At 42.2% G+C, this 19,969-nt stretch overlaps 1 protein-coding gene across 2 annotated transcripts in view; it reads right to left on the bottom strand.

Moving 5' to 3' along the window:
- LOC130094860 (voltage-dependent calcium channel subunit alpha-2/delta-1) overlaps nt 1-19,969 on the bottom strand; it is a 146,224-nt gene that overhangs the window by 44,629 nt on the left and 81,626 nt on the right. For both annotated transcript variants that reach the window (XM_056261391.1, XM_056261390.1), the window contains exons 11-17: nt 14,454-14,612; nt 13,893-13,997; nt 4,868-4,946; nt 4,670-4,719; nt 4,460-4,543; nt 4,286-4,363; nt 1,661-1,741 (exon numbers count right to left, since the gene is read on the bottom strand). In XM_056261391.1, coding sequence (XP_056117366.1) covers nt 1,661-1,741; nt 4,286-4,363; nt 4,460-4,543; nt 4,670-4,719; nt 4,868-4,946; nt 13,893-13,997; nt 14,454-14,612 — 636 coding nt within the window. The remainder of the gene's footprint in view (nt 1-1,660; nt 1,742-4,285; nt 4,364-4,459; nt 4,544-4,669; nt 4,720-4,867; nt 4,947-13,892; nt 13,998-14,453; nt 14,613-19,969) is intronic.

A 19,969-nucleotide genomic window follows, 5' to 3' on the forward strand; every position in this document is an offset into this window, starting at 1 on the left:
AACCGAAAACTCCGCGTATAGGCATCTTGCCAACCATGCATGAGAAATACATCTATAGAAAGCTTGAAATGTCTACTTTTAAACAAACCAATTCAAATTGAAAAGAAATACTCTCTGGTCATGTAATCCATATGAAAGTTGCATTTCTCTCTATAGGCGTTGTCCACTACACAGCCGGGATGGCGAGTCAGCATCATCTTCATATTTGCAGCCGATACCGACTCATAAAATACTAGTTTCTTTTTTTTTTTTTTTGCCCGCCACCACCCCTCCTCTTTGGAGGACAACTTTATTTTTAATAAAGCAACAAAAAAAAAAAAAGCAAAAAAATTATATACACAATATATTACAATACAGACAATAAATGTATATACAGTAACTATTCAAGTAACTATTACTATTACAGTAACTATGAATAGCGTAACTATTCACCCCGTTTAGTGAGACCCTGGGTACATAAGTGAAGGGGGGATTATAGCACCATGTACAAAGTGTAACACATAACATAGGACACGACAAGGTGACAGACAACAACAACAAAAAACACAACTTGAGCAAATAATTTTTTTTCCTGTTGATCTGAGATGTACATTAGTTGATCACGGTTAAGGTGTTTGAGGGAAAATGGGTTTGAAAACATGTTATGCATGAGTGTGGATAGTGTATGCCTATATGTATGTATGAAGTGATAGCCGCAGTAACAGAAGGGGTGAGGTATGTGTCTGGTAATATACACGGCTTATAGTTATGTTTGTGCCATATTGAGAAATGTCAAGATGTAAAAAATGTATAAAAAGGGGGACCAGATATCTTCAAAGGCTGATATTTGCTTTATTCTGTGTGCGTTGTATTTCTTCATTGAAATATATTCTGAGATTAAATTTATCCAGTGATTGATGTGGCAAGATTTCTTTGATTTCCAGTTTTGGAGAACTACTTTCTTAGCGACAGCTAGAGAGATGAGCAACGGATTCCTATATTTTTGTGAGATATGGATTTCGGAAAGGTCGCCTATGAGACAAAGTATTGGGGATAATGGGATTCTGTGGCTCATGATGGTGGAGAGTGTCTCAGTGACTGTAATCCAAAAAGACTGAACTGGTTGGCAATGCCACATGGCGTGCAAATAGTCGTCTGTGCTACCTAAAGTGCATTGTGAACAGATATGGGTGTTGTGTAGGCCCAATTTGAACATTTTACTTTGGGTAATGTGAGTTCTGTGAATGACTTTAAAAACTAGTTTACTAATAAATAATAAAAAATTCTCCTTGCTATTTTTTCCCCAACACATGCATAATGGTCATTAATTTTGCTGGCGCTTTGCGGTAAGCTTTATGCGTGCGCTTGAGCGCAGAATAGGCTATATTACGCCTATATATTAAACGCTCATTATGGTTTAGTATTCTCCTCAGTATATATTTAAGTAATATAAATGTGCTAATAGTCTACTAATGGCTTAAATGAACGACTACTAGACGACTAGAAATGTATTCAGTCGGCGCAGTCCTAGAGTAAATAATCACAGAATTTTCAGCTTTTAGGTAAAAAAAATTAATCCCTTAAATAGGTCCCTTTTTAGTCTTTTTATGAGACTGGAACAACAACCAGATGCAATGCTGACAGTATTTGAGTTGAAATCGTTTTTGTTTTGGGTACTCACTGTGAAGCGGGGCGTCAATCTTTTGATATCATCGAGAGACACATCCACCCCCATCACTCCTAAAATCAACTGGTTCTGATGCTAAAAGAGAAATCAAAAACACTAAATTTCCACTCTGACATGCAATGGAGAGACATTTACAAAAAAATATGGGTAACACTTAATTTCGATAGTCCTCTTTAGACATTCTACTAACTATAAGTAACTTTGAAACTAGATGTCAACTAACTCTAAACAGAGTATTAGTAGACTGTCTGCTTAATATCTGCTAACACTTTATTTTGATGGTCCTCCAACAGACATTCTACTGATATAAGTAACATTGCAAGTACCAGTCAACTTATTCTACTAACCCTAACCTACTAGTCTACTAATACTCTAATTAGAGATAGTTGACATGTAGTTGCAAATAAATAAGAGTTAGTAGAACAACAACATGCAAACCTTTTTAACTTGGCAAAAATAACCACTATGAAACATTGCAAAGTTACAAAGTGTCACGTCTAAATGGCTTCTCGTCATCCATACTGGAAACGGATATTAAGCTTATCAAAGAACCCAGTGACGCAGTCAGCAAGCGGAAAGTAATGGCAACTTTCAGAGGGTCAAGCGGTTTAGTAGACAACGTACTGATCCTTTGACCTCCAACTGGGAAAGTGTAGGATAAGATACCCTATGATATTTATTTTCCATATCTGTTACTATCGTAGTGTTCCTAAGAAGGTCACTGTCCGCATGGTTAATACATTCAAGAGATAATGAAGTTTACACGTTTGCGTCAGTAGTAGCTTTATCCCCATTAAACGTGACAAAAATAGAAGTTTGTTCCAACCATCGAGCTATTAATAGAGAATTGGGTTTGTTAATGACACATCTGGTGTTCTGTTCTGTGTTCATTCGAATGTAATATTCCTGCTTCTGACTTGTAGGGCACAATTAGAAATGTTGTACTTGTTTGTTCAGTTAGAGACTGAATTTTTTATTTTATTTAATAATATCAAAATACAACATATCAAAAATAATCTTTTAATTTTCTATATGGGCCACTGTTAGTGTAAGACGATATGCAAACCTTTTACATATATAGAATTCATTTAAAAAATAAATTTTGAGGTACATTCATGTGTACCAGAGTCTCTATATTTCCTCCCCAGAGGTCTGGACAATACTTTTTTGGAACATTTATTAATTTCCAGAGGCAACCGTAGTACTTTGGAAAAGAAAAAAAAAACCTAAACACTCAAAATAGTAATTAAAGAATATAGAGAATTTAGAGAATACTGGACCCCAAGAGCTAAAGCAGTGTTTGTTTTTGTTTTTTTATCATACCTGTAAATATATCCTATGTGTATGAAACATAGTAGGCCTTGGGACTGAGAAAACATGGGAGTGCAGGTTTTACCTCTTAAGAAAGGTATGGACCATTTTTAGAAACTACTGAAAACAAAAAACGTAAATAATCTAATAATCAAACCTCTCATCATGAGCACAAAACAAAGTTAATTAGTAATTTTAAAGTCTTCCCTTGCCATCTCTAAATAATATTCCAAATTATAACATTGTTTATTATGAAATGCTCTTAATATGCAGATTAATAATGCTAAATGTATGGAAAAAAACAAAAAGTCTAAAGGCCTAAACGGTCGGAGTCATCTATATGAGAGATAAAAATAATTGTATTTGCTGCATTCTCGTTTTCTGCAGCATTTTAGCAAAAGTATCTATTTTTGCTGCTCACCGTGTTCATGCTACTGTTGTTAAAATAACCACGTCATCTGCAGCTCTTAATGTGGCACTTTACGTCTAGAGAGAAGAAACGGTATCATGCCAAACGGAAAAAAATATTCGAGGATGTAGCGCCGGAATATTATTACTGTAATCGACCCTGAGCACTTGTGCGGTGTACAGCACCATTGTTTTGACGCACTGCTCGCTTTAATCTGTAAAAACGGTAAAATGTCCCGTGGCCCAGATGGAACCATTTGAATACTGCTGATATATGCAAACTGACCAAGCACTATATACACTACCATTCAGGTTTAGGTTCAGTAGGATTTTTTTTTTTTAAGAAATTAATACTAAAATAACACGTAGGCCTATTTAGAAAAAAATACATATAAAAACATTATTACAAATTATTATAAATTAAGGTTGTTCTTTAGAATGTTCTACTCAAAGAATCCTGATAAAAAAAGAAGCATGGCTTCCACAAGAATATTAAGCAGCATGACCATTTTCTGCATTGGTAATAATAAGAAATGCATATATGAATGGTTTCTGAAGGATAATGTGACAGAAGACTGGAGTAATGATGAATGAATGAATTTTAAAATATGTTAAAATGTATTTTTATCAAATAAATTTAGTCTTGGAAAGCATAGGTGACTTGAAAAAAAAAAGAGAATTAAAAAAAAATTCTCACCGACCTTAAACTCTTGAATGGCAGTGTACTGTATTTAATGCATAGGCCCATCTATAATGTATATATCAAACTGATGTATTCCAGATTGTATATCCTGTTTGGTTACCCTGAATCATAAAAGGCAGTGATAATAAAGAATTTGTGAGTGTTTCCAAACTATTTTACTAGGAAAACCAGCTGGAAAATCCAGATAAACGACTGACCTGGTTCCGAGATCCTCCCACCCTGGATTTGGTCTTGTTGAACACAGGTAGTGTGCCTGTGATGACTAGGCCCAACTCCTGAGGTCATGAAGAGAACACAGAAAACAATGAAGCATATAACACGCTTTAAACATATAACATGGTTTCTATGACGTTTGTTGAAAAAGGTTGTACCAGAGCATCCAGGTAAACATTGGTCCACTGCACTTGTTTAGCATCTGCAAGGACCATCGGCCTACTCAAAACATCTAGATATTCCTAAACAACAGTAAACAACACAAAGCAATCAAATGTAGGTCACCCTTGGACCTTCACATACTTCTAAACAAGAGAAACTATCAAAATAAACAAATCACATTAGAAACGCTTTGGCGTCATACAGACCTGTGTGTTTATGCGGATGGCTCCAATGGAAGGGATTTCGTAGAAATATCCTAGAAAACATAGCATCATGGTGCCATTTATTGTTTTTTTATTTTGCATTCCAATGCTGAGCCTGCTAAAGAGGCTTTGAGATGTGAGAATTATATTTGTACTTCAGCCACTAGGGGGCAAACACAGACTGAGCAAAGCAACACTTACCTTTGTTAGCACAGGCCATCCACTTTATTGGCCCTGTGTCATAGTTGTGTTGACCAACAGAGAACGTGAACACTCGCACCTGCAATCAAACAGCATAGTATACAAATTCACTGTAACTGTATCATGCCAAAAAGATCATGTATGGGTCTTATTTAAATAAATAAATAATAGATAGATGAGGCATGTTTAAGGAAATTTAATGAATCCATATATAATAATAAGTTTATATAAAATATGTTTTAGAATTATAACATTGAAATGTAAAAATAATTTGCACACCATAGCAGTTTTTGTTGTACTGCTTATGATTTCAATCAAATCAGTGCATTAGAGCTAATTATACACTTGGAAAGGTATATGTAGGGGAATGTGTAATGAGAACCAAACCTGCAAAAGTTAAAAATCAATCAATCAATCAATCAATCAATCAATCAATCAATCAATCAATCAATGTAATAATAGGAAAATAAATAAAGGAATAAATTACTTGATAAAAACAAATATAACTACATTTTTTAATCCTGACTTTATTTTTGTATTACTTTTCTTTCTTCGTTTATTGTTTTCTGTATTTATTTTTACTTTTTTTACTTTTATTTATTTATTCTTTAATGTTTTTGTGCTCAACCAATTGAGCTACGCAAGGACTGCCTCCCTCACAAAATAAGTTATAAAATAAATACATATTAAAATATAATTACATGAAAGAATAAAAAAAAAGAAAAAAAAGAACACAAATAAATGTAAAAATAAATGAAAAGAAAACAGGTAAAAATAAGAAAAAAGTAATCGCCTCTTTCCCCGACAACGTTTTTGAAAAAGTTGCCAGCCAGCGCCAGCATTTCTTTTAATATAATTTTCCCAAGTTTCATGGCCACCAGAGTATTGTGTTGTCTGTAAGGTTGCACAGTCCTATACCTCGTCCTGGGTCGACATTTCATTTGGTAACATTCTGCAGTTTTGATTTATATGCCGTTTAATGTTGAATCATTGTGTTATTTTACACATGCATCTGCTTACATTCTATCGCTTGTTTCTGTTTCTTGTTCGCCTGTGTTTTGATCCAGAGTTCTCTTACGAGAGGTTCTCTCGTATTGCGTAAGTTGCTTACGCTACGGGTAAAGTCATCTTTTCTCGAGATCTGAAGCCAAAAATTATCCTTAATTTTGTATTTATTGTCAACGCAGTGCAGCAGACAGCAGACCATAGCAGACTGAGTAAGTGTGCTCATTGGCTGTCCTGCGGCAAATGCAGCAGCCTATCGGTGAGCCTTCGCACCCTCTACGCAAGGCATCGTTATCAAAATGCCTTGCTCCATCTGCGGCTCGTGCCGGGCCCCGCTCATCGCTGGAGACCGCCATCTCATCTGCACTCTCTGCCTGGGCCGCGAGCACGCCGCCAGCGCACTCTCCTCGGGCGGCTGCCCTGAGTGCGAAGAACTCTCAATGTCGACCCTGCGGGCTCGACTTGAGCTCTTCAATGATGCCACTCCGCCTGTCTCTGCTGGGCCGCGCAGGAAGAAGCGCCGCTCCCAGAGACCACCGGAGACCGAATTGGCGCCCAGAAGCCTGCCGGAACCCTTCCCTCGAGCTTCTCTCTCGCGTTCCCCGGCCCTCCTCTCTGACGCGCAGCCGCCGGTTCCCGCCCGCAGGGCGGATGATTTGAACATGGACGCCGCCGCTGACAGCTGCTCTCTTCTGGCATCTGACAGCGAAGAATGGTCCGGTTCGCACTCGTCAGTCCAGGAGGCCGGCCGTACTCGGGCCGGCGTTGATGCGGAGCTTCTGCGCCTCCTCACCAAGGCTGTCGATCAACTCGGCCTCGAGTGGTCAGCGCCTGAGGAGCCCGCACCGAACAGGCTCGACGGATACTTCCTCCATCGCCGCCGCCAAGCGCCCGCATCCAGGACTGCGCCCTTCCTACCGGAGCTCCACGCCGAACACTCAAAGTTGTGGAACGCCTCTTTCTCCGCGAGAGTCCGCTCGCATGCCTCCTCGACGCTCTCTCAAGGGGGTCGCACACCGAACAAGAAGCGCAGCGCCGCGTTGCGCAGCGCCATGTCTTTAAAATTCGAACACAATATTCTCTCTGAGTGTACACACACCGGCGGCGCCATTCGGCGTCTGTCCGCGACGCCCAGCTACGGCTCAGGACCTTGTTCAAAACCCTGCCGCGCCACAGAGCGCCATTTACATAGTTGTATATTAAATTTACATTTATTTGTTTCAAATCGTCATATAACAAACATAGCCCTTTTAAATCTTTCATTTTCCCCTGTTGTGCCATTTTTCAATACTCGACCATACTAACCATACTCTAACCCTTTCTTTTACTGTCTATGCTCTAACCTCAGTGTGAAATATTAAAAGCATACGCGATGTAACGTTTGCCTCTCGTGGTTACATTCACGGTCGTGTACTGCCACCTACTGGATTTACAGGTCACAACACACTTCAGGTAATTTCTGTAGCATAGTGGCGTAGCGAAATGGACGACGAAAAACTCAATGAAGTAGGGAAATACCCTGAAATATTTGCAATAAACCACAGATTTTTCAAAGACAACATAAGGAAGTCAGCAGTGTAGAGGAAGCATCGTGCAGCTCTTCTAGACTTCTACCAGGAGTTGATTCAAAATTGAGCTCGCGAGAATAGAATGTGCGCGTCCGGTGTGCGATACCTGTGAGTTGTTCTAGACGTGGCGCGGCGCTGCGCTTCTCGTTCGGGGTGCGACCCCCTTCAGGTTGACGGCGCCGTCGAGAAGGGGTATAACTCTATTCCCCTGGTGGAAGAAGCAGTGGCAGCGCACCTTTGCCCGCCCTCTGGATGCCGTTCAAAGGCTCCCTCTAAGGCCTGCAGGACCACTTCAGCCCTTGTTGGCCGCGCTTTCGCCGCCGCCGGAAAGACTGCTTCAGCCCTGCACTCCATGGCGGTTCTGCAGATTCTCCAGGCCGATCTCCTCCGTGAACTGGACGAGAAGAGCTCGGACCCATCCGCCATCACGGATCTTCGCAGCGCGACGGACCTCTCCCTTTGCGCCACGAAGTCCGCGCCCCAGGCTCTTGGACGGTGCATGGCTTCCTTAACAGTCACAGAAAGGCACCTTTGGCTGACGCTCGCCGACATGAGGGAATCCGAGCGGGCTGTCTTCCTCAACGCCCCGCTCTCCCCCACCGGCCTCTTCGGCCCAGCTGTTAGCGGGATCGTGGACCATTTCTCGGAGGTGAAAAAAGACCACACAGGCCATGAATCTCTTCTTGCCGCGTCGTTCAAACTGTGCTGCACGCCGCAATCGGGACCCGCCTGCACGGATCTCCGCTCAGCGTCCAGCCCAGCCACCGCCTTCGCAGCGACGACGGGGCCCCCGCGTTCAAGGGAAGATAAGCCCCGCCGTGGCCGGGACGCCGTCAAAACTGCCTGCTCTGTCTCACGGTCGCGCCCCGCCGGTCGCTGTGCAGATGTAAGTCTGGTGCCCGCTCACGAGCGCTCACACTTACTGAAAAGCATTTTATCCCCGGCAACACTCTCGTGTCCCGTTCCCCACACGATATGCTCCCCGTCCAAAGCCACCGGGGCCTCGTGTATAAATCGGCCGCCCATCGCTATAGGCGAGCCGCCGTTTTCCAGCACCGAGAGCGCGCACGCTGCACCCGCGCCCCCACATTCAGATCCTCGAGCCCACAGTTTGCGGCGATCGGATCCTGGAGGCCATTCGGACCCTTGCTCTACATGCAAAAGCATGGGAAGCTATCCCGGGCGCTTCAGAATGGGTGTTGAACACAGTAAAGAAGGGCTATGCATTGCAGTTCGCTCGCCATCCCCCGCGCTTTCGAAAGCGGACCGAGACGAGAGTGAGTGGAGAAGTAGCACACCTAGATCGTGCAGAAATAGCGAAACTTCTGTGCAAGGGTTCCATAGAGTCAGGCTTTTACAGCCGTTATTTTCTCATACCCAGGAAGGACGGAGCCCTCAGGCCAATTCTAGATCTGAGATATTTGAACAAAGCTCTTATGAGAAGACATAAGAGCAAAATGCTCACGACCAGACAGATCCTCGCGCAAATTCGCCCCGGGGACCCAGGTTCATTACCCTCGATCTGAAAGACGCATACTTTCAGATCCAGATAATACCCTGTCACAGGCCATTCTTGAGATTCGCCTTCGACAGCCAGGTATATCAGTACACCGTCTTGCTGTTTGGCCTGTCTTTAGCACCCCGTCCGTTCACAAAGTGCATGGATACGGCTCTCGCTCCCCTGAAGGGTCAGGGTATGCGAATTTTTAACTATTTCAACAACTGGCTGATTCTAGCACAATCAGAGGAGGAACTCGTTTCTCACAGAGCGGTGCTTCTCAGCCACCTGGAAAGCTTGGGTCTCACAGTCAACTGGACCAAGAGCTCGCTACTGCCCAGCCAGTCAGCCTCTTTTCTGGGCATAGAACTGGACTCTGTGGCAATGACGGCGGCTGTCGACACAGTGCGTGCGCCGTGTCCGGCTCCTGGCCGCGTCTTTCCAGAAAGACAGCATCGCATCTCTAAAGACATTTTAGAGGATGCTGGGTTATATGGCCTCAGCTGCGCTGCGGGTCTACTGCGCATGCGACCGCTACAGCGCTGGCTTATCGCTCGAGTGCCTCGCCGAGCCTGGGCGGCCGGCGGCATTCGAATCAGAGTCATTCAGGGCTGCGTTTCAGCACTGAAGCCCTGGCTAGCGGCCGGCTGGTACCAGCGGGGAGTGACAATGGGAGCTGTCTCACACCGACAGGTTATCGCGATGGACGCCTCCAACTTAGGTTGGGGCGCTCTGTTCAATGGCAGGCCAGTCTTCTGTCTGTGGTCAGACCAGGAGAAATGCCTTCATATAAACTCTCTGGAGATGATAGCAGTCGAGAATAGGGGTGTGCGATATCACGGTTTTTGATCGTGGACGATTAAAATGTCTCCACGATCTGCTTTTGAAGAAATATCGTAGTATCGTGCATTTAATCAGTTGCAGTTCTGGCGCCGAGCTCCGTCTCAACATACAACAAATGTTAACGCAGAGGAACGGGACACTGCAGTTCACAGAAGTTCATTATTTGCATGTGCTTTAAAGCCTTGCTGGTTAAACATGTAATTAACGTGCTGATGCGCTGTTCTGACGTGTGCTTTCTGAGCGCATACACCCGAAGCACACGGGCACTAAAAGCCTGTCTAACAGCGTCTGTTTACTGGACTACGTTATAAGTTATCTTTCGAGTCTTATTACGCTAATATTGTCAAATACACACAAGGTTTACATAAACAAAGTTGGTTATGTCTACAGTGAAAGCAAACAGAAAAAAAATGAGAGAAAATCTGCTTGTCAAATGCGTGTCTATTAGATGCGTCGCGTGCAGCTCTTAAAGCGACAGTAGCCAGTTAGTAAACAAGCTGCCTCTTGTCCTTAAAGAGATAATTCCCCCAAAAATAAAAATTCTGTCATTATTTACTCACTCTAATGTTGTTCCAAACCTGTATTAACTTCTTTCTTCTGTTGAAAATAAAAGTTATTTGGAATAATGTGGCTAACCAAACAGTTGCTGGTCCCCCTTGACTTCCATAGTAGGAAAACATATAGCCTACTATGGAAGTCACTGGAGTACAGCAACTGTTTGGTTAGCCACATTCTTCCAAATAACTTTTATTTTCAACAGAAGAAAGAAACTTATTCGGGTTTAAAACAACTTGAGAGAGTAAATGATGACAATTAAAATGTTTGGGAGAACTATCCCTTTAATGTTAATAAAACAACAAAACACAAAGAGGAAATCACTCACTGCTCTTGACTGAGAACTTTAGTAGTAGCTTTAACAATAATCAATGAATAATTTATACAGTGAAGTCTATGTTGTGTTTTATTTTCGTATTTGTTCATTTAGCCTAATTACTTTCTTCAATGCTACTGTTAAATACCCCTACCGTAGCTGAAACAAAGCACTGTTTATTTCATTTGTATATTAAGTTGTGTATGCTTAATGTGTATCTTTGTTCCTAATTCTTAATAACAAAGAAAATAATGATAAAGATTTTTATCTTCGCCACTTTGGCCTAAATGTCTGCCATTCTTTTTTCTTTTGTTACCTATAAGGCTTTTTTTAAAAATAGGGACATTAGTTTGGCTGTAATGCTCAGTCACTTGCAAAATAGTAAAACCAACATGAAAAAGAATCGTGATAAAATCGTTAATCGTGATTTTCCTGAAAAAAATCGTGATATGTTATTTTTGCCATATCCCCCACCCCTAGTCGAGAACGTGCTGAAGCGCTTCCTCCCACACTTGAAGGGCCACCATGTTCTAGTCCGCTCGGACAACATGTCTGTGGTGTCCTACATAAATCACCAGGGCGGTGTCAGATCCAGAAATCTCTGCAGTCTGACGGAACGCCTTCTCGTGTGGGCCCATCGCTCGCTGCGCTCGCTGAGAGCCTCTCACGTGCCGGGCCACGAGAACATCGGCCCGGACAGACTGTCCAGGGACAACATTCCCCCGGGAGAATGGTCCTTACACCCCCAAACGGTCCAGTCGCTATGGCGCCTTTTCGGCAGAGCGGAGGTCGACCTATTTGAATCGAAAGACAACGCTCATTGCCAGAGATTCTTTTCAAAGAACAAGGACGTGTTGGCCCAAACCAGGCCCAGCTGCCCGCTGTACGCTTTTTCCCCGATCTCACTGTTACCACAGGTAATGAAGAGGATCAGGGAAACGGGCCACTCAGTCCTTCTCGTAGCCCCACGATGGGAAAACCAGACCTGGTTCCCAGAGCTGGTGAGGCTGTCGCACATAGCCCCGTGGCCGATCCCGGTGAGGAGAGATCTCCTGTCTCAGGCCGGTGGATCGGTGTGGTATCCCCATCCAGAGTGCTAGTCTCTGCATGCGTGGATAATCAATGGATACCCGTTGTATTGCCAGAAGGGGTCATGAATACGATCTCGCAGTCTAGACCTCCTTCTACGAGACGGCTCTATGCGTCTAAATAGTCAGTGTTCTCCGAATGGTGCACCGGTAAAGGCCTGGACCCACGCACTTGTGGGGTCCCATGGGTGCTTTCCTTGCTCCAAATATGCTGTTGGACAAGGGCAGGTCCCCTTCCACGCTCAAAGTATACGTTACGGCTATTGTGGCATTCGCGGAGTCAACGCACGGCCGCGCGATAGGAAGGAACGAGCTCATCATCCGCTTCCTCAGAGGAGCCAGGAGGATGAATCCCCCATGGCCCCCCTCGGTTCCGGTTTGGGATCTTTCTTTGGTCTTGGAGGCCCTGAAAGCTTTCCCCTTTGAACCACTAGAATCCGTGGGTTTGAAATACCTCTCGCTCAAAACCGTTTTTCTGATAGCCCTGTCATCGGTAAAACGTGTGGGGGATCTACACGTGCTGTCTGTCAGCCCCGCGTGTCCCGAGTTCGGACCAAATGACTCTAGAATCATACTCAAACCGAGACATGGTTACGTCCCCAAGGCGATTGGCACGCCTTTTAGAGTACAGGTCATTTCCCTATCGGCTCTGCCAGCATCCAATAGCGAGGGCGATGGTAACCTTCTGTGCCCAGTCAGAGCGCTGAGGTTTTACGTCACAAGCTCCGCGGCCTTAAGGCGCTCCGAGCAGCTATTTGTTTCGTTTGGAGGGCGCACCAGGGGTCTCACCGCCTCGAAACATAGCCTGTCCAGATGGATAGTGGACGCTATCGCAGCGGCTTACGCGTCAAAACACCTGCAGTGCCCTATGGGCATCAGGGCCCATTCCACTAGAGGCATGGCCTCTTCATGGGCTTGGTCCAGCGGGATTTCTATTCACGATATCTGTTTGGCGGCAGGCTGGGCCTTCCCCTCTACATTCGTGAGGTTCTATAACCTGGAAGTTCCCGCCTTGCAGGCGAGACTTTTATCAGTCTAAGGGGATGTGTATATTCTGCCCAGCTGTCATGTGCAGACCACTCTCATCTCAGCGAGGCGAGCCTTGCCGTATGTAGCCGGCTGAGTTCGTCCGTGTTTCCCTATGCTGCGTCAGTATGCATGTGCGGGCCCGCGTTGCTGGCCGCCTATTTCCCTAAATCAGCTGCGCGAAGGGGTTTTTCACTTTACATAATCCAGCAAAATCTTGCTCTATTGTGTGCTTGTGAACTGTGTTGGCCCGCGTTGCTGGCCACCTTTACTCTAAGTCTATACATGGACCGGCAGTGCCGCTCTGTGCTCATATCAAGTGTCTATTACATGTGCTGGCCCGCGTTGCTGGCCGCTGTTGTTCTGCATGTTTGTTCCACGGGTATCCCCGGGTCTCATGCAGCGGATGCTTGGGGCGCACGGCGTTGACAATGGGTTCCCGTAGCGTAAGCAACTTACACAATATGAGAGAACCTCTCGTAAGAGAACGTACTCGGTTACCTAATGTAACCTCGTTTCTCTCTAGAAGAGGGAACGAGTATTGCGTAACCTGCTGTGCTCGTGCCGCGAGCTTATTCGCTTCAGTCAATGAAAACCAGAGTTCAGCCTGTTGAACCCCTCTTTTATATACGTTGACCACTCTCACTTTGGCGGGCAGTGACGTCACGCTGGGCTCACCGATAGGCTGCTGCATTTACCGCAGGACACCCAATGAGCACACTTACTCAGTCTGCTATGGTCTGCTGTCTGCTGCACTGCGTTGACAATAAATACAAAATTAAGGATCATTTTTGGCTTCAGATCTCGAGAAAAGATGACTTTACCCGTAGCGTAAGCAACTTACGCAATACGAGAGAACCTCTTCTAGAGAGAACCGAGGTTACATTAGGTAACCGAGTATGTTTCTGTACTCTTTCAGAAGATGCGTGATAGCGCCCCCTACCGTATAACAGTGAAAACACGGAAATCCGGGGAAAGAGTGAAAGAGAATGAATTTATTTATTTATTTATTCTGCAGGTTTGGTCCTCCATAAATGCGTTCTTAATTTTCCTAAAGTAAAAATGTCACCCCAAATATAGATGGATGGATAGATAGATTTAGACTGATGGTGACCTTCACACGCACCTTTTTGTCAATATTGTATCTGCTGAAGACGTCTTCTGCTCTCTCCTCGCCTCCATCAGTAAACAGCATTATAATCTTGTTGCAGTTTGCTCTGCTGACGTTTGGCTGAAATGAGCACATTCATATGCAGTTACATAGAATAAACAGCAGAGGTCAGCAGAGCACAACAATAGCCTACTACTAAAACTTAACATAAGGTTTAATCAGCATCAGCACCCTCTTAAAAACAAATATTACAACACTGAGGTGATTCTAGGGGGGAGATCAACCCCCTACTTGTGGCATAGTAGAATGTTTCCTGCCTTACATCCGATTATGACCAAATCCACCACTGACGGGAGGGAAGGATAATATGTAATGTATCAAACTGTATATTATTTGAACACCATAAAGGGAGGGTGCAGAGTGATATCTTATTATAGACACTTTTCAGCCGATGTGAAGAGAGATCACACAAAGTGCAGATTTGAAGCCTGCTGACCACTGACTGAGACTGAAGTGTCATGTGTTAAATTTTTTCAATTCATAGATAGATTTCTTAAATGTAAAAAAAAAACTCACATTTGAGAGCTGATTGAATGCAAATTCAAAGCCTTTGGTATAGTTGGTAATGCCCTTGGCTGTAATGTTCTGTACTGCATCTTTCAAGATCTTCTTATTGCGAACGTTAGCTTGAACCAGGTGGTCGAAACATGCTGTGTTATTCACTTTTGTGTTGAACTGAAAAAGAAAAGAGAGAGGGTGTGAGAGATAGAGAGGCATACAGTAAGTAAGTGGGAAATCATTGGTCTTCTCATTGTTAATTCACAGCAAGACTTTTCAGAATCACAAAAAAGTTTGTGTGACTTAAAGGTTGTATCAGCGATTTCAGGCCCAAACATAAATGATCACATTCATCTAATCTTTCCTAACGATCCGCTAGCCAGTGGTGGAATGTAATGAAGTACAAATACTTCGTTACTTTACATAAGTACATTTTTCACGTATCTTTACTTTACTTAAGTAGAATCAATAGTGCATACTTATTACTTTTACTTCGTTACATTTTGCAGCAATTATTATACTTTCTACTCCACTACATTTCTACAACGTTCTGTTACATTTTCGTTACATTTTCTGATCAGTTTTTCCCCTGCCAAAACGTCATCCTGACCGTCCGTTCGTCGCACGTTTGTCTCACCAGTGAAGTTTGGTTGCCATATCAACCCGGTCACACTAAATGCGTCTCTATAGCACGCAGTGTGTTTATCATGCAATTTATACGCGGAAATTTGTTTTTACGTGCATAGTGGGGTGGGGTGCGTGTGTATTCTACGTTTGGTTAGGATTACCGTAGTATGGCAAGCCAAGAGGTTCAGAATTACGCCATAAATGAATCGCATTTACAGCCAAACCCCGTCACATTAAGTTTGATGTGATGTATATTGCCTAATTGCAAGCTTGTTCAGAAATGGTGACAGAAACTTAAAAAATAATGGCTTTTCCATCATTATTGAACATCATAATAGGAGTATTAGGTTGAATGAGTTAGGATTAACTGTTTTATTAATCATTAGAATATAGACATTAAGAGAATAAATTGTTATGCAAGTACTTTTACTTTTAATACTTAAAGTACATTTAAAATCAGGTACTTTTTACTTTTTACTTAAGTAGGGTTGTCATTGTGATACTTCTACTTTCACTAAAGTAAATATGTCTCTGGTTATATGTACTTTTACTCAAGTACTGAGATTCAGTACTTCCTCCACCACTGCCGCTAGCTGCCCGTCCCATAAGCAGGCTGTCAAAAAAACGCGTCTCTGTAGGCAGCCTAGGCTCTGAGATCTGCACACAAAAACAAATGGGTACAACCACCACTCAAAACCAATCACCGACAGGGGCGGGTTTTGTTTGTTTTTGCGCCTGTGCACGGCGCCTGCACGCGAAGTCAGAGCTGAAGAAGAAGCCAGCGCGTCTATCAACGGACCAGATACAGAGAACATGGAAGAGGCAACCCCTCAAGTAGAGAAGGAGGATTAGGGCGAGGGAAAACCGTCGTTATTCGTTAAAGAAACGAATAATAATTGGGAATAATTGACTTACCCAGCAGAATAAGCTATCATTGAGGTAGAACGTCAATCTGAATATCGTTTGTTTGTCACTTTAAGGGTGTATTCACACCAGGAAAGTCCGATAGTTCACTTGCTTTGGTCCGGACCAAATAATTTTTTTTATTTTTTTTGGTACGGTTCGCTTTCACACTGCTCTTTTTGCAAGTGAACCAAAATTTGTAAACAAAACCACACGTGTGCTAAGGTCGTCCATTCATTGGACAAGGATTCTCAAGTAGGGAAATCAGGAAGTGCAAAAAAGGCTCAGCATGGAGATATTTCGTACTGCAATATTTGTTATTTGACTAATTTTGTGTTATTCTGTACAAACGCAATATGAAGAAACTGCGCAGAAAGGTATAAAGTTTTCATTCATAGAGATGGGCTATGTTCACACATTCAAATAATGAGATTCTTATTGTATATACTGCTAACAAGTGCTGTCAATGTTAATGCTTGCGATTAAGTTTGTCCAGTTTAACGCAGCATCATCCTTGTATTGTAACTATCGTTACATTATATGAACTGCAAAAGCTTTTTTTGCATCTATGCGCGATTAGACTAAAGAGAACGCTCTGTATGTGAATGTCCTGATGCACACACTCATTCATTCATTCCATTCCAATGATGCACACACACGACGTGCAGAAAGACGCACAACAGTATCGTGTGGCCAGACAGCGCGCCGGGCGGCCGGAATGGAATTCTCTTTCGCACTTGAACAACAATAACACAAACCATTAAGCCAAAATCTCCGACTACGGAAGCCTGTTAACTCAAAGGCGCAGTGCTTTCTTGCAATTGGGTCGGTTCATGTTCACACCGTAAACGAACCGTACCAGAGTTCGTTTGGAACCGTACCGAGACCACCTCTTCAGCTGGGTCTCGGTTCGGTTGTTTGGTCCGCACCCGAGTTCGATTGCTGTATTCACACCTGCCCAAAAGGTCTGCACCAAAGGGGGAAACGAACTAGAGTTCGATTCAATCGAACCAAACAAGGCAGGTGTGAATACACCCTAAGAAATGATCTTGATCTTTTTTTTTCATGATGCACGAAACGGGAGGGAGGGGCGAGCTAACTTGGTTTGTTTGGGATCTCACTTCAAACACAAACAGAAGTGACGTCACCCACAATCGCTGATACAACCTTTAAGAGATATATATACTGGGGTCAGAAACTGCAGGTGTTTGCGAGTATGCGCATGTGTTTGGTACAGTCAGTAATGAAAATACAGTAATTTGAGCTGACAAGCTGGATACCCTTACAAGTTTCTAATTTTCTGTTCAGGTAGGGCTCGCTGTGTTCTGTCACTTATTGCGGCTGACCTCTGTGAACCTGTTACTTCAAAGCTGGAGCGTGTGTGAGGAGAGATTGTGAACAAGAAAAGAGACTTGGGTAGGGGAAGGAAAGAGGGGGAAAGGGGGAGAATGAACACAGGGGAAAAAGAAGGATAAATAGTATATGGAATACTGCAGACTCTAAGTATCCACAAATAGAGTACAAATCTTTTAAAAACAAAGTTACTTTTTATGGTTTCAACCTCAGGGTGTTAAACTAAATATTATATGAGCAGTTTTACTTTTAATTCACTTCATATGAGGTTTGCAATCCATGTAAAAACCGGGGGGCATGAAAATGCAATCTCTCTCTCTCTCTCTCTCTCTCTCTCTCTCTCTCTCTCTCTCTCTCTCTCTCTCTCTCTCTATATATATATATATATATATATATATATAATTAAATAAAAAAATGAATAATAATAAAAAAAAAATAGCCTAAATGGGTAACAGGCTTGCAACGATATATATACAGTATAACATGTTGGTGAGAGCGAAATAATAACAACAAAAATAATTTAAAAAATATATATTTTGGCAATTAAAACCTTTAGTTTTTAAATATTTGTTTAAATTTAGTTTTTACTACAATTGAATTGAATATCAATTTATCTAATATATCAATTCACAACAAAAATAAGGTTCCTATGATGCTTAATTGGAAACCAATTTGTACCTTTTCCAGACACATACAATAGGAAAAGTCAGAATGATTAACAGGTGTGAGTCAATTATGGCACCATTACAGCTAATGAGGAGGAGGTATGTGCAAGCTCACGCAAAAATTAAAATGATTACTACTGTATAACTCCAGCTCTCCCCGAGGATATGAAAAAGCACATGGTGCACTTCCTGTGGCATATGCAAGCAGAACACACCTTCAAACCTCCCGTGTTTACTGTAGTGCTGCATGTTTTTCTTCTATTTTTAATGATCCAGTTCTTAGTTTTTTTAATCATGTCAACCTGAAAGGCTTTCCCACTCTGAATTTCTCGCCGGACAAAGAGAGGTGTCATTAGGAGACGTGCGCCAGTCATTGATGTAATTGTGGGATCAGGTGTCCATGCTCTGTTGAATGAGCTGGATGTCACAGTGTCTGTTGAATGAACTGATGAGTCACGGTTCGATTAGTTGTTCCAGCATTGACTGAATATTTAATTAACGCTTGAAATTATCTCCACGGAGGCCCCCGTGACTCACTGCTCTCAGCATACGCCGGGTTATAAATAGAGGAATAGGACAAACTGATGATACACAGACCCCTACACACACCAGACGGCGCACACTCACAGCGTAGATGGCTTCGGTGATTATAACGAGAGTGTTCTAGTTCTGTCGTGTCATGCCGCTTCCCAGAGGAGGCTTTTATTTCTCGGGGGCTGCTCGTCCATAGCTCAGGGGACTTAAATAAGTTTTCAGTTATGTTTAAGATAAGCATTAAAATGCCCTTCTTCTAAAACTCCTATTGAGAAATAAGAAAAAAAAAATAGACAACTGCTTCTATACAGTAATAATCATAACCCGAATGTGAACCAGAGGGGTTGTATATCATCCAAAAATTGTCTATTTAGCAAGAATGACGAACTGTCACGAAAGTTCATGAATTAAAAACTCATGAAAAAAAAAAAAATCTCATTGAAAGATGAATTGATTTTACATAAAATGTAGGCATAGTGTATGTTAAATGTTTATAATCAAACTATAGAACGGTGATTAAACTGACTAGGAACTACCTGCGCATTAAACGGTTTTATTGCACACCTTCCAGCCAATCAGACAGACGAGTATTCAGACAGAACATATATGTTATGTTATATAACATAAATAGGTATAATGATATATATATATATATATATATATATATATATATATATATATTACAAACACTATGCAGCATAATTGCTCTGATAACAACTTGATTAAATTCTAATGATTTGATTAATAACACAGTGCATCATGAAATGTGAAATTTAGTCAGTGTATTATACTTATGACATGGTTATAAAACCAATAGTTAATTTTCATTTATTATTTTAGTTTAAATTATTGTAATATCTGTATATATATAATTATATGTATGTGTATATATGTATGCAGCATAATTAAGGGTATACATATTTACTGATAACAATTTGATTAATTGCAAGAATAAAAAGCCGACTGCTGTGATTGTCAGATTCATACCGCTGTGTAAATAAAGATCTGATAAAGTGCCCCTATTATGCCATTTTAAGGTTCCTAATTTTGTTTTGGAGGTCTCCTACATGTTTACATGCATCAAAGGTAAAAAAAAAAAAAAACGTTAATTTTCTCATAATATACATTGCACATCACCACATTTTTCAATGATTCTCAAACAACTCGTCCGAAGATTTAGTCTCTCTAAACCCCTCCTTTCCGCGAGCCTACTCTGCTCTGATTGGCCAGATGGCCCAGTATGTTGTGATTGGTCTACCGCTAACAGCGCATGAAACGAAACGCCCATTACCATAACTCAACTTCAGCTCCGGAGGCTTCTTAAAGCTCAGCGATTGTACAATCACTGAGCTTTAGGGAGCCTCCAGATCATTCTCATTGTGAAGAGCTCATAAACATTTTACAGAGAGGAAAAAAAAAAACTGATTCATAAACTGAGACTCTTATTCCATT

Source organism: Rhinichthys klamathensis, unplaced genomic scaffold, assembly GCF_029890125.1.
Source record: "Rhinichthys klamathensis goyatoka isolate OS25496 unplaced genomic scaffold, OSU_Roscu_1.1 h1tg000181l_1, whole genome shotgun sequence".
Classification (NCBI taxonomy): Eukaryota; Metazoa; Chordata; class Actinopteri; order Cypriniformes; family Leuciscidae; genus Rhinichthys; species Rhinichthys klamathensis.